The sequence below is a fragment of the Bacillus rossius genome, chromosome 14, assembly GCF_032445375.1.
Source record: "Bacillus rossius redtenbacheri isolate Brsri chromosome 14, Brsri_v3, whole genome shotgun sequence".
NCBI lineage: Eukaryota > Metazoa > Arthropoda > Insecta > Phasmatodea > Bacillidae > Bacillus > Bacillus rossius.
In genome coordinates this window covers 26,837,612-26,851,755 of record NC_086341.1, presented here as the reverse complement: position 1 = coordinate 26,851,755, position 14,144 = coordinate 26,837,612, and the positions used below count along the sequence as shown (strand labels likewise).

The window sequence follows — 14,144 nt, the reverse complement described above, 5'->3', positions numbered from 1 at the left end:
CAATCAGCGAGGGTCCTGGTGTGTGTTTGCGAGCCGGTTGAGGCAGGGCGCGCTCTCGCGTTGCAGGCGGACATCTGGTCGCTCGGCATCACGGCGATAGAGCTGGCGAAGGGCGAGCCCCCCAACTCGGAGCTCCACCCGATGAGGGTGTTGTTCCTCATCCCCAAGAACAACCCCCCGCAGCTCACCGGCAACTACACCAAGCAGTTCAAGGAGTTCGTCGAGGCGTGCTTGAATAAGGACCCAGAAAACGTCAGTGCATGTTCCTCTGAGTCGCTAGAGTCAGGGAAAAAAAAATCGCAAGCTGTAGAAAAGATTGCATAAACACAGAAATTAAAAAAAAAAAAATAGTGTCAAGGTTATTTCTCAATTAACTGTATTTCCATATTATCCGAGCTGGCCTAAAGTGCCATTACCAGCAATGTATGTTGAAACTTTGGCTTAACGACACCTATAAAATGATCTAACCATTGTTGAAAGCCTTAAAATAATAACTCTAAGATGTCATTTACTGGTTGGGTGAATAATGGAAGGACGTGAAAATAATTTATAGCGAAAAAAAGCTGGAAACACATCAGATCCAAAATTTTCTTACACAAGGATGCTGTGGTTCACATAAACTCTGTCAATCAAGACTCTCCTGTAATTGATACAGATGATTAAAATTTGCATGGTTTAAATTTTGTTTGAAAGTTGAACAATTACAATTTATACTACAAACTAGCTGCAGTACCCAGCGTTTCCCGGGCTGAACACATGGTGAAGGGGAACTGTTTTGAGATCAGATGTAGTTAGTAATTGTCGTCTTAATTTGAATGTCAAGTGTGAAAAATAATTTATATCACTTTCAGATCCCGACAGACGTTGTTCTGCCAGTTTATAGTTATTTACCTGGTCTGTATGTAATCTAGACTCTATAAAGCAATATAAAAAAAAAACTGAAAAATAAGGGATTACTAATATTGAAAAGATTCCATTATCTAGCCAATGCTCGGCATGCATTGCAATGTCTCATTCAGTTTTGTTTTGTAATATGTTTGAAGTAGTTACACATATACAAATAATCTATCCATGTCTAAATATATATTTATCTCTATCTACATCTATAGTCCTATATATCTATGTATCTCTCTATCTGTATTTATCTCTTTATATCTACATATATACCTCACACTATCTCTATGTATTCTATATGAGGGTACTGATTGCTTCGTTGTTAATATCACACGGGTGTTTTTTACTTTTATGGGAAAATTAAGAATAAGGCATCTAGTGCGTGGCAACTTCTAGCGCCTGCAGCATTGTCAACACACACTTCGTATGTGTACTGCATGTTGTATCTAACCCCCTCCAACGCATTTGATTCTAAATTGGACTTTTAGCAAGGATCCCTAATGTTATTGATAATATAATATAGCCTATAGCCTTCCTCGATAAATGTACTATCCAACACTGAAAGAATTTTTCAAATCGGACCAGTGGTTCCTGAGATTAGCGTGTTCAAACAAACAAACAAACAAACAAACAAACTCTTCAGCTTTATAATATTAGTATAGATACTACATTTTGATGAAATTTTGTATAAAAAAATTTTTCTTCATCAATTTCTTGTAATTTCTTTCAGAGATATTCAATAAATCATTGCCCATTGTTTTGTTCTGTTGTCTTTTGAATCAAGTTACCGAACCTCTGCCCACTTGTAAAGATGAAGTTGAAAATTATTGTTTTTTGATCCTGCAATATTCCAATTTGTTTTTAGTAAGCTATGGGGATAGTAGAGGCTGGATTTTATTTCTTTCTTTCAGAAAACTGAAAAAATAGTTAATTGAAAATTGGAAATTTTGGTCAGGGAAATATTATTACAGATTTGGTTGGGCATCCTGTGAATATGAAACAGACGTTTGCAGAGAGATGTTAATTTTTCATTAAATGTGAGGTGACCTTTTTATGTATGGAAAAGCAGTGTGCAGCTGTTGGATAGATGTTGTACCACTTGTTAGTGTTAACATTAGTTTATATATCTGTCAGAAGTTTTAGGGCTACATAGGTACCAAACAGAGAACCTTAAAACTAGCCATTTTGATAATATGTAATGCTTACAGCTGATTATCCATTATTTTACTACATTTTTTTTCTTCTTTTTCCAGAGACCAACCGCCAAAGAGCTGCTCAAGTTTCCTTTTATTAGGAAAGCAAAAAAAAATTCATATCTGATCGACCTGATTGACAGGTACAAGAAATGGAAGTCGCAAAGGAGCGAAGAAAGTGAGACAGAGTCCGAAAACTCCGATTCGTAAGTATTTACTAAATTTAAAGCATCTTGTAGGGATCTGAAAATATATACTTAAAAGTGAATTACTTAATAATGTGGTTAGACTATATTAAAATGTGTAGCCTAAGTATTTAACTGGTTAGATTATAAGTGGGACATCTGATTGCTGTCGCTGTTAATTTTTAATTTCAATCTACTTTGTGGATATTGTGCTGTTTTCTGTTAAGTCAGGTTCTATGGTCTTTTTCATTTATTTGTCTGTGATAAATTAAACTTATTACTCCGACACTTTTGGGACTATGGCGATGCTGGATTAGCGATTTAGCCGGATTATTGCACATCAGTATATTTTTAAACTGGAATATCAATATCAAATTAGAAATTGTTTAAATGTAACCTACCATAAAACAGGTAATACTGTAATGATAAACTCTGAGTGAACTTAAAACACCTGGGCTGACTGGCAGCCCGGCGGGAAACGACTAAAGTCGCCCCCGAAACAACCAGTGCCACCCAAACCAATGCGGACAGCAGTGTCCAAGCCCCCAACCCCCCGCATGGTATATTCTTTTCTACTCTGTCCAACTCTTCTTCCAGTTCTATCCTTCTGATTTCCCGTAAGCCTCCTGCTTTATATTAATGCATGAAATTTTGCATCCTGCATGTCAGAGCCCTGTGTCTATGCAGGTTTTACCTGGGCTCAACTTACCTAGTTTTAGTCTAGTATAGTCAGTGAGGGGAGTTAGTCATGGCTCCAATCGCTGCCATGGCTGGCCAATCCCCCTCCTAGCTAACACCCTGCGTGATCAGAGCGTATAGGCTTATATTAGGCCTGAGACGCACTTAGTCTCACTCCCTAACCCGGAACCCTCCCCAACACACTTAGTTTTTAGTTAGGTTGAAAAAAAAAATCAACAGCTGGAATCCACCCAAGCAGCACATGAGCTGCTTGTTTTTTTTTTTTTTTGGTGCAGGATTAAAGGCTGTATTAGCAAGCATGACTCAACATAAAACAAAATCTATATATATAAAAGAAAGTCATGTTAGTTACACTATTTATAACTCAAGAACGGCTGAACCGATTTGGCTGAAAATTGGTAGGGAGGTAGCTTAGAACCAGGAGACGGACATAGAATACTTTTTATCCTGTTCCCGGGGGAAAAAATAAATAAGTTAAAAAAAACTATAAAACACATTTTATATAGAAAACCAAACTAAAAAATAGAAAATCAAAAAAGTATATTGTTCACAATAATCATAACCCACTCTCACTTTTCATTTAATTAAATGTCACTTTTAATTTAATTAAATGTCACAATATTTATTAGACTTTGTTTATATTGCGCCAAAGACAAACTGAAAGAAAAGAGTTCGCACATGAGCGAAATGGTTTTATTTACAATGTGCGAACTCTTTTCTTTCAGTTTGCGATATAAACAAAGGCTTTTAATATTGTGAAATTATATAAATTGACGAAAATCTTATTTTGCAAATTAAGTCGGGTTAGTTATACCATTTATAACTCAAGAACGGCTGGACCGATTTTAATGATCTCTGATTTGTTGGATTCTTCTCCGCCCCGAATAGCAGAATAACTATTAAAATGTTGATAAAACTCACAGAAAAAAAAAATTTAAATAAATTATGTTTGTAACTCCGCCATATTCTGCAATTGACAACTCATGTCATGCAGGTTGGCCATAGACATACAAAGTTACAGATGTACAAACTGTGAGTGTTATTTCTCTATGTCCGCCAAGCAATAGCCGCGAAGCTATTCTAACGAATAAAGTAGAGAGAGTAAGAAAAACTAAAGCTTTAAACCTTTTGTTGTCGCCATGTTTGGGACAATTGTTTTTACCCATTTAGTGATTTATTGTTTACTTTTATCTTTAAAATTAATTAAAATGAATCACACAATCGCATTAACACTACAGCACTACTACAAAAAAAAACAGATTGACAGCACCTGGGACGAATGCACAATGGCGTATAAACGTGCATTGGAAGCACTGAACCGAACATTGAAAGTTCTACGCAATGACTTGAGATGTTTTGGAGGAGCAATGATTTTACTGTCTGGCGGTTTCCATCAAACACTGCCAGTAATTCAAAGATCAACTGCTGCCGACGAAATAAACGCTTGCCTCAAATCTTCGAATCTATGGCGCTATGTGAAGAAACTTCAGCTGACAACAAACATGAGAGTTGCATTGCTGAACGATACATCTGCTGAAGATTTCTCTGAGTTGACTATCGGTAATGACCGTGTTCCTGTCGACGAATTACGCGGATTGATTTCATTTCCTCAGAATTTTTGCGTTTTTGTCTCATCGATAGACGAGCTCATCAACAAAGTGTTCTCGAAATTTATTGCTAAACACAAAAATAACAAATGGTTGAGTGAGCTAGCAATTTTGGTGGCTAAGAACAAATATGTGAATGACTTAAACTTCGTAATTCAGAATCAAATCGTTGCTACTCTGCATTCATTCAAATCTATCGATTGTGAAAAAAAAGAAAACGAAGCCATCAACTATCCAACTGAATTTTTAAACTGCTTGGATGTGCCAGGCTTACCACCGCACAGTTTATAACTGTCATCGGTAGTCATCATGCTTCGAAATCTAAACCAACCAAAACTATGCAATGGAACGCCTTTAGTGATAAGAAAACTGATGATCAATCTGATTCACGCCATGATACTCAAAGAAAAATTCAAAGGTGAGGAAGATCTCATTCCGAAGATTCCGATGATTCCAACCGATATGCCCTTTGAGTTTAAACGATTTCAATTTCCGATTCGTCTTGCATTACTATTAACAATTCACAAGGCCAATCCTTAAGTGTTTGTGGTCTGAATCTAGAAAATGCGTGTTTTTCTCATGGTCTATTTTACGTGGCATGTTCACCTGTCTGCAAACCATCCGCTTTATTTGTTCTTACGCCTGATAACAAAACGAAAAAAGTTGTATATAACAAGGTGCTTCACTGAAGAGAATCAACCCGAGTGCAACCTATGCAGCAAAATACATAGCTCCAATAAAGCAAATGTCTTGCTGACACGCCATTGAAATACTTGATTTTTTTACTTTTATTTAATTTTGAGTATTCATTTTATTATGTTAATAAAATCCTAAATTTGGTTTAGCTAAAAGTTAACACGACATTCATTGACTGTTAGGCGGTACGAAGTTCGCCGGGTCAGCTAGTATTCAATAATTGAACAATCTGGCATGTTTGCTGTTTGACTCACATGTGTTAAAGTACAAATGTATAAAAGTATTTAATGTCTTATTTCCTAACTGTGTACTGTGTATGTTGAGGTACCATCATATGTGGTGCTTTTTTTCTTCTTCTTATCCACATTTAATTGGTATTTGTTATTGATCCACATTTAAATGATCTCTTGAGGACTCTGCATAGCCTACTTTCAGCTCATTGTTATTCTTATTTTTGCTATATCAAAGGTACATGCGTAACTGTTTCCAAGGGACATCAAAAATAGAGTATTTATCAATTAAGTTAGGTACAAGACACCAGACCACTCGTCTTTGTCACTGTTAACTTAACTGCATGTTTACCAGCCAACTTATATTCTCATTCCATGGTGTCAAGCAACAGGGAAAACAGGAAGAGAAAAAAAATCAGGAAATAGTCAGGGAAACATTTGTTAAATTGGGGAATTTCAATAAAATGGTTAGACAAAGTCTCATCCTGTATTGTTAACCCATTCACTTCCTGTGTATAGTTATTGTATTTTTTTTTTTTTTTTTTTAGTTCAGTCTTTGTTTGCAATGCTAGGGTGCTAAATTTTTTTGGCAAAGTTTTATTTCTGTGCACGTGAGGCTGAATTCAGTCTGTGATGTGCCTTGAAGTGGGATGTGAGCAACAATTTGTGCATATTTTGCATGTTTTTAGTTACTGTGTGAACAGTTTTGTCACAACATTAAAAAATCTGTTAGTTGTGACTACGGCAGCATTAGGTGACAGTGCAGAAATGTAGATCCATTGCTTTGTTTTCTTTGAAAACTCATAGAAGTTATATAGGAGTCATGAAAAGTCAGGGAATTCTGTTTGTGGGTTTTGCTGGACACACTGCATCTTTTTTTCTAAGTGTAAAGCACAATCTTGGTGATTTGGAAGGTTTGGGAAGGTTTGGTGTACAAGCCATTAGTTTATCCATAGACCAACTCTAGTCACTCATTTGTGACTTTACGTTAAACATTTTGATTTCTTGTATCAGACTTGTGCTTGCCAGTGACGTAGTCAGGATTTGTGTATGGGGGATGTTAAGAAGCATGGCTCCCCTGTAGTAAAGCGGGGGGTCCGGGGGGTCCTCCCCCGGGAAAATTTGGATTTTAAGGTATAAAATAGTGCTATTTTAGGAGTTTTCGGTTCTTAAAATTAAATATTGTAATGGTAAAAATTGTATTAATTTTAATATGAAATTTGTTTGAGTGATGAATAAGAAATTAATTAAAGATTTGGTGCTACGCCCCTGGTGCTTGTTGAAGTCAACTTGAATGGCAGTGTGTTGCCAGCAGATTTACAGAAAGAGAGCATTTTATTGTTTTTTTTTTTTTTTAGGCCCATTGTTGATTTTTGAAACAAGAGATTTCAGTGTTATTTTTTATGAACTCTGTTTATTCATAAAGATAGCAGAATTTTTGACGAATATGACACTTACTTGTTCAATGATACTTACTTAACCAAAACAGTGTCATTTTGACTACTACATGATATACTTCTACGATATAATAATTTGTAATATGCATGTCTAACTGCTGGAAACAATAAAAATAAATTAGCAAGTACATGTGTGTTTGGAAAATGTAACAAATGTAAAAATTAGTTACTAATAACAGTTGCAATGTAAAAAAAAAAGGTGCAGTTTTTCCCCATCTATTTAGTACATATAAATTTAGTACTAACTCCGTACTAAATAATTTACGTTCATTGAATTTAATATAATAAAAGATTAAGGTTTTATAATCTGAGGTGAGCTTTCATTAAATGTGCTGATTAATTTCATAATATTTTTTGTGCATTTCGGTGCCTAATAAAGCCATGTTTAGTATGTATTTTGATGTACTTGGCATCTTATGGCCTCAAGAAACCACCAATTGTTGGTACCATAGTTCACCGTGTTACGTGGATATTTACATGGTTTCTAAAACTGGTTTATTTTTATTTATGTGAATTAGAATAAGGTTTAGCATGTTGGCTACATTTTTATGTTTCCTTATTTTAATAATTTTGCACATATTCCTTCATGTTTCTAGGCACACACATCATGTTAGTAATTTCATTTCTGGAAATTGCTATCATATTTAAGGGCTATTCCTAAATTAATCACACTAATATTCTTGCATTTTTCTTTTTTTCACATATTTTGTCTATGGGTATTTATTAAGTGTTATCTAACAGCTGTAAAAATTAAAAAAAAAAATGTCCATGATGATCATTTGCATAGCTTTTTAAAGCTCGCAAGTGAAATTTTGTAAATATATGGTATCTACAGGCCAAGAAAGTCATGAAATAGCCTGAAAATAAACAGGGAATCACAAAATCTCAATCTCCAGCAGCCTTTTGCTGACTTGCATTTTATTTTCCTTGACATCTCACTTCAGTTACTGCTAGTATTAAATTAAATATAAATAGTTACAAACTGTCCACTGTGGAAATTATCTCTGAAAATTCTTAGATTTATAACATAGAATCAACATGTTTCTATAAATAGTATATATGTATATTTCATATTATGTTTTATTAAGATTTTTATGTATAAAAATGAAAATGACCCTGATACAAAAAAATTTGTAAAGAATGTGTAAAGTTATAAACAAAGTCCCAAAATTGGTTCACCATGTATTTTTTGCATACACCTTGAAATAGGTATCTTGTATTAAATTTTCAACTAAATGTAAAAATTTAAGAGCTATCATGTTGACTGTACTGTAATAACCCTTTAATAATAGTAATGACCGGAAGATTCAATAATTTACATAGCAGGACCATACACAGAATTTCATTTGCGGGGGGGGGGGGGGGGAAGAGAGAGAGAGAGAGAATAGAACCAATTTTCCTTCTGTTTGCTTTCAAATTATTTCCATTTTTTGGTGGTAATAGATTTTTTTAAGTTACTGTTGTGCAACAAGGGGTGAATGCCCCTACATGTGAGGAGGAGCCCTAAACTCCCAACTTCATGTCTTGTGAACATGAGGGTTGAATGAGACAGCAGGAAATGCATGATGATATGATGATTATACTCAACCTTGTGTGCAAAACCATTACAATTGACATTTAGTGATGCCCTTCCACCCCACCCTCCTCCTTTCTTTTCTTGGAAGTTCGTAATCACTTGTACACCACACCACCACACCAGCTTCCCCTCCACACATTCCTCTCTACGCTACAGTGTGTATGACGGAGAGGGTTGGTGTTCCCCCGCAGGGAGGAGTCGAAGCAGGACAGCGACATGGACGAGCCGTGGATCATGACCGTCAAGGGCCCACATTCCATAAAGCCGCCCCCTGACGAGCCCTCCAACCACAAGATCCCACAGAAGGTCCAGAACGGTTCCGGCCCGCCACTGGCGAAGTCGCCGCCCAAGGACTCCAACCTGAACCACTACCGGCCCGACAAGAGCGCGCCGGTACGTCCGGGGGCTTTCCTGCTTGTTTCGTTTGCACATTTCCAGTGCCATGCGTCTTTGACAAAATTTATTTGGAATCTGGTAACTCTAGTTCCTTTTAATTAAGGTATTAATAAGTTTACGTAAACATGCATACATGTGCATGTTAACGCAATACAATAAGTTAAATTGTAGATTACTGATTTTTTACATTTATAGTATTTAATTAAATTCAGTGAATGCTTTATAAAATCTAGCGGCTAATCTGTCATTTGACCCCGTACACAAATTAATTTGGTATATTGTATAGTCATCTTGAAGAGAAAATAAATTTATAAGGTGATCAATCACAATAAATATTTGGTTTGTAAACATAGAAAGCAAATATAACTAATAAATTCATACTTGTTTTTAAATTGTAAATACATACATAGTTTTTATCGCAGAATTCAACCACTGAAAGTTGTGTTTCTGTATGTTAAATACCGTTGGAGAAATAAATGATGGCGTAGTTGTGTACCGTATATAAAGATTGCTGAATAACTAAACCTTCACGATGGTCAGAATGCATTTGAGCAAGAATTGCTCAGAGATTTTTGATAGAAAATGAAGTAGTATTTTGTGCTTATTAACTTTTGTTGCTATGTTATGCTTACGTTTTAGGTGGCAAAACGTTTTAAGCCGTGACTGTTTTGACTGTTTTTGTGTTCCTGCCATTTACACAGTTTTCTACAAGTATGGGGTATATTACATATTTACAATACCCTGAAAACGTCTATGCTGCTATTTACATCTCAAAACACTATAAATTTACACTTTTATGGAATTAAATATATCAGTATGCCATAGACATATAACATAGTAAACTAAATTTCTACTAGTGTCAATCGATAGTATCAAATGTTGGCACAAATGGAGCAAAACCAAAATGATTTGTTTTGTAATTGGTTTTTCATATATTTGATTATCTATTCAAATTGTCAGACAGCTTAATTTTTGTTTATTCACAAGGCTATAATGAAATTTGCATCTAGTAAATGCAATTATTTTTAAATACATGGTGTGATGTTTGAAAATGCCTAAGTAATATCATATTTGAAGCGGGAGAAATCATTGGTAACCATGAAATGTTGAAAGAAAATTAAAAAGAAATGCTGGAGGTAACCTTTATTTTGAATGTGTTTACATTTGTTGTTTTGATAATTTTTTATGTAGTTTTAACATGTGCATTGAATGGTGTTAAAAAATGTTGATTCAGTTATTTAAATTCTGATAATGTAACATATTCTGGGATGTTAGATGAATATAAATAAAGTGTAAGGTATTTTAGGTAAGGTCAGATACATTAATAACACATATTTAATTCATAAATAATAAGTAATAGTTAATTAATATAGCTGTTAGCTGACCTAAATAACCAACCTTTCACTTTATATAATTTTTCCCTTATTTCCAAGAAGTCACTTTTCTGCAGAAATACAAAAATACTTTTTATATTCCTAAACAAGGGAAAAAAACCATAGTCCTCAACGACTCACCTCAAAAATTCGTATAAATACAGAACCATGCTCAAATTGACTCAAACCCAAAATTTTTCAAAAAATGTCCATCTCTATTATTTTACATTTCTTCGATGCTCATAATCTGAGTCATAACAGGAGGTGGAATCAAAGTATCAATCCTTGACAGACCTCAAGAGCAGTCAATGTATTCTCTGACCACGAAAAAAAAAAAATCCTAGGAAAAAATTTATTTAGTTAATAATTTTATATTTTGGTAAATTATATATGCTGATAATTTTCAATCAAGATATTGTATTCTATTGGTTGTAACTTTGTTATGTAATTAAATTTATTCAGGTTAGTTTTTCATTGCTCATCAGAATCATTCATTACACATTGTTTCTGCATGTGCGTGTTATTCAGCGGTGCGCAGTGTTATTCAGCGGTGTGGTTATTGTGTGTTTGAACTGTCCAGCAGCGACCGCACTCGTCTGCACCCCCGCCTCCCGTCGACAACCGGAAGGACCGGGAGAGGGAGCGGGACGGCCGCGACAAGCGGTCCTCCAAGGAGATAAGCCCCCTGGACCACAGAGGGGACCTGAGCGAGCCGGCCGACAAGAAGAGCTCGCGGCGGGCGGAAAACGAGCAGCGGGGGCGGGAAGCGAACGCAAACACCAATGGCAACAACGGCACGGGCAGCAAGCCGAGCCATTCCAGGTCCCCGTGTCTGTCGGGCGTCATCTACCCTCTCATATCGGAGGTATGCAGTGCTACGGATTTTCGTAATTATTACTGGTTCAGACGTCCCGCTACGGAACTAGAGAGTGTTATTTATTACGTAAACTGAGAAACGTAGACACAATTGTGTTAATCAGCATTTCGTACTATAAAGCCGGTATTACAAAATGCAAAAATAAGCGTTTAACTGTTGATTATGCTACACCTGTACCCTAACCGTATTCTAGTGCATGAAAGGATTTTTAGGGAACAGATTTTGGTGTGTTTGTTGAAGATTGGTTGCCAAAATTCTGTGCCATTCGCGAAGCTTATTATTATTTTTTTTTTGTTTGATGTGGCGGACCTGCGTCTGACACCATTAACTCATATAGAGTAATTTTTGTGATCATCGTGGTACACACCAAGCGTGTTTGTGTGCAAAGTGAAACTTTGTGATAGCAAAGCTATGCTGGAATACATTTGAAGGGCCATAATGAAAAATAATCGCAACTTAAAAAGTATTAGAATGACGGTTCTATTTTTGTGCAGTGATGTTGCTATCTCTAGTACCTATTTATGCTGTAACAGTAATGTCAATGGTTACTAAATGTCTGCTAGAATGTGGTGAAACCAGTTTCTAGCCTTGTGCAGGGCACTGTTAATTAAAACGGTTGCTGATTTGTTTCCTTACTGGGATTCGGTTAGGACACGTTCTGGAATACAGTCCACGAGTTAGGTTATGGTTGTGTCCCAACAGGGCATTGCTTATTCGCTTCTTTACCCGAAAGTCTTGGATATTACTACCCAGAATATCACCAGCTCATGTAGCTCCTGTAATAAGAAGGTAAACGTTTTGTGAAGATCTTAAAATAAATATAATTCCCGTAACTCAGTTTAGCTTTTCCAAAATAGAGTTGTTAACAAACCTGTGTTATTTTCAAGATCAGCTTGTTACTGTATGGCAGTGAGTTTTAATTATTTTGTACCGTCTAGTATTTGGCAGTTTATTTACCAGTTTTTGTTTTATGCATGTTTTATTGTGTGTGTACATGTGGTTACTGATGAGTGTTCTAGAAGTTGGCAAAGATGGGAATAGCAGAGCTTGGCTCTGGAACTTGGTGTTGGTGTTTTTTCAGTTACAGCTGATAGGCTTATAGCAGAAGTTCAAGCCTCCTGGGGACCCAGTACATACATTCAGTATCACATAACTCACGTTCTCAATTGTGGTTTTCGGGGCCTCTGTGGTTGAGCGTTCAGTTCATTCTTCTCCTACCTCATTGGTAGGGTGATTACGGGGTGGGGTCAAACCTGAGTTTTTGCATGTGGGGAAACTTGGCAGATGTTCCATTTAGCGGGTGGGTTTTCTCGGGGTAACTCGTATTTCCCACAACCATGCATTCCATCAATGCTTTATTCTCAGCTGTTCACCATTCATCATCTCTAGTTGGTTGGAGAGTTATGATTTCTTTTACATGTTTTGAAGGCCAACTATATAAACAAAGCATGCAAGAGAAACATATTGTTATAGCACTATAAAAAAAAAGCACATTAAAGATGTAGACTAATTTTCAACATCAAATTATATATAATTGTAAGCAAAACTATGTAAATAAGTGCCAATAATGCTGAATTGGAAACTGAGACAATTAGGTATGTTAGCTATCAGGATTCGGAAGTCAGCAGTGATTTGCCGAAACCGTGGTTTGAGGTTAGCTTAAAATTAGGGATGGAGCAACCACATCTTACATTCAACAAATCTGTCAAATTCTCGTGATTCGTGAGATTTATAACATAAGCGACAAATTTTGATATCTCAAATGTATTAATTTCTCTGCGACAGCACAAATCAATAGTATTAATGAATGACACAAACATAAGTTACTCTTTGTGCTTTAGGTGGCAACACAAAAGTTAAACATCTTGTATTTTCATGTCTTTGGTTATTTAATGAAATAGCAGGTTGGCTTTGTTTACCAGCGAGACTACCGCAAATTTTATATCTATACCAGGTTTTATGGAAGTGGAAGAAGAAAATTAATTTTCAGGAAATCATCCAAATAAATGTGAAAAATAATACTTGTTTAGGCCAAGAAATAATTTATCATGGTACGGAAAGACATCGTATGTTATGTTTTATTAACGTTTTGGTCTGTCCCTTGGTTTTCATTTGACTTAGTTTGTTTTCTAACATCCAGAAACATACACATTATATATATCTTGCCATGTTTATGCCAGGTGACAGGAGTTTTTGGTGTGCTGCTTCTGTTTCAAATGACCATATTATTTAGAAACCACAAAACTAAAATAAATTGCTAATGAACTACAGATGAAATCCTGGCTGAAAAGTATTTCAGCATTGGAGTGTATCTCAACATGTTTGCCAGTGTTTTCGTATTCAGTACTTACCCTGTGTCTACATGATTCAGCATTAAGTTAAGTTAGTTTGTTTGAATTTTATGAAGGTTATATAATGTTCGGGAGTATTTGTAGACATATTTTTTTCAAGAGATTTTTGGAATCTCAAATGTAATTTAATAATGTGTAGATATTGATTTATTAGTTTTTTTGCCCTGTTAACAGTGTGTTTATTTTGATACAAAAAATTAGCTTGTATAGCTTTTTTTGGCTATTCAAATTTATATTTGAGATTTGGTAATCTCGGATAAGTATTTGGGTATAAATTTGGATTATAAAATGAAAAAAATGAATTCACCCCATACCTACATTAAAATACTCATAAAAAATAGCTTAGTGTAATTTTTTTTTTAAATTTAGAACTATAACTGAACAGCTGTATTTATGATGTAAAACTGGAAACCAAATTGGAATTTTTCCTACCAATAAAAACCCAGAACTGTAAAACCTTACGTACAGTTTTTGTTTCTATCTTTTGGTTTAGCAGTGGTCATGACTCATACACAGAAGTAGCAGGAATTATGTTTCCACCACGTGGTAGTTGTAAGCATGTCTTTCATACAAACATGATATATGTGTTTCGTGTATTAAATAACATTAA

At 35.4% G+C, this 14,144-nt stretch overlaps 1 protein-coding gene across 8 annotated transcripts in view; it reads left to right on the top strand.

The window, feature by feature from the left end:
* Positions 1 to 14,144, top strand: part of LOC134538740 (serine/threonine-protein kinase 26) — a 473,430-nt gene that overhangs the window by 449,024 nt on the left and 10,262 nt on the right. For 4 of the 8 annotated variants that reach the window (XM_063380213.1, XM_063380210.1, XM_063380206.1 and 1 more), the window contains exons 5-8: positions 67 to 252; positions 2,148 to 2,293; positions 8,729 to 8,930; positions 10,887 to 11,171. In XM_063380213.1, the coding sequence (XP_063236283.1) occupies positions 67 to 252; positions 2,148 to 2,293; positions 8,729 to 8,930; positions 10,887 to 11,171 (819 nt within the window). The remainder of the gene's footprint in view (positions 1 to 66; positions 253 to 2,147; positions 2,294 to 8,728; positions 8,931 to 10,886; positions 11,172 to 14,144) is intronic. The other 4 variants (XM_063380214.1, XM_063380212.1, XM_063380207.1 and 1 more) reach the window with 1 other exon arrangement.